This window comes from Sinocyclocheilus anshuiensis, unplaced genomic scaffold (genome assembly GCF_001515605.1).
Source record: "Sinocyclocheilus anshuiensis isolate Anshui unplaced genomic scaffold, SAMN03320099.WGS_v1.1 scaffold337, whole genome shotgun sequence".
NCBI classification, from domain to species: Eukaryota; Metazoa; Chordata; class Actinopteri; order Cypriniformes; family Cyprinidae; genus Sinocyclocheilus; species Sinocyclocheilus anshuiensis.
In genome coordinates, this window is record NW_015537968.1 from 1,844,932 (window position 1) to 1,846,079 (window position 1,148).

The 1,148-nt window shown below is 50.2% G+C and overlaps 1 protein-coding gene across 1 annotated transcript; it reads left to right on the forward strand.

The window, feature by feature from the left end:
- Window position 1: 1 nt before the first annotated feature.
- On the forward strand, window positions 2–1,148 carry LOC107669135 (G-protein coupled receptor 12-like; the record flags this gene model as incomplete). Its single annotated transcript, XM_016461258.1, has 1 exon — window positions 2–1,148. A coding segment is annotated over one exon (897 nt), but the record flags the coding sequence as incomplete, so codon positions are not given.

Sequence of the window (1,148 nt, forward strand, 5' to 3'; positions counted from 1 at the left end):
ACCGGTGCGAACGGCAGAGCTGAGGCCACTTCCCGTTAACCCGTGGGACATTGCACTGTGCGTGACGGGCACGCTCATCTCCTGCGAGAATGCAATCGTGATCGCTATCCTGTTCTACACGCCCACCTTGAGAGCCCCCATGTTCATTCTGATAGGGAGCCTCGCGTTTGCAGACCTGCTCGCAGGACTCGGCCTCATTCTCAATTTCGTCTTCATCTATATGCTGAACACGGAGTTTGTAACTCTGATCTCCGTTGGCTTGCTGATCGCCGCCTTTTCTGCATCTGTGCTCAACATCCTGGCCATCACGGTGGATCGCTACTTGTCCCTCTACAACGCTCTGACCTACCACACGGAACGCACGGTGACATTCACCTATGTCATGGTGGTTCTCATTTGGCTGGTGTGCATCATCCTGGGCCTACTGCCAGTGCTCGGCTGGAACTGCCTCAGAGACGAGGCCAGCTGCAGTATCTGCCGGCCGGTCACCAAGAACAATGCTGTGGTACTTGCTGTGACGTTCTTGCTGGTGTTTGCCCTCATGATGCAGCTTTACCTACAGATCTGTAAGATTGCCTTCCGCCATGCGCAGCAAATCGCTGTTCAGCACCAGTTCATGGCCATTTCCACCACAAAAGGTGTATCCACGCTCTCCGTCATCCTCTGCACCTTTGCTGCATGTTGGATGCCCTTCGCCATGTATTCGATTGTGGCAGACTCCAGATACCCGATGATCTACACGTATGCAACAGTGCTGCCGGCAACATGCAACTCTGTCATAAACCCAATCATATACGCTTACAGAAATCCGGACATCCAGAAATCCCTCTGGCTAGCCTGCTGTGGATGCGTGCCGTCCAACTTCTCCTTGCGGCCAAGGACATCGAGCGATGTATAGGTCGGACTCACATAATTAGTTTGTACTGTGTCAGTGTTAATGATATGATGTCCTTCCTTGGTGGGATCCCAGTCAAACATTGCTGGTTGTGTAGTAGGTGTTGCGATCCAAGATGTCAACCTGCAATGTATTATTAGATGTCTTTAATGCATAGACCTCTATGCACAAAATTTCAAGTTGTATCAGACATAAGACAGTTCAAATTGAACATGATCTGAATAATCTGGATATTCTGAGATATGTAGTACAG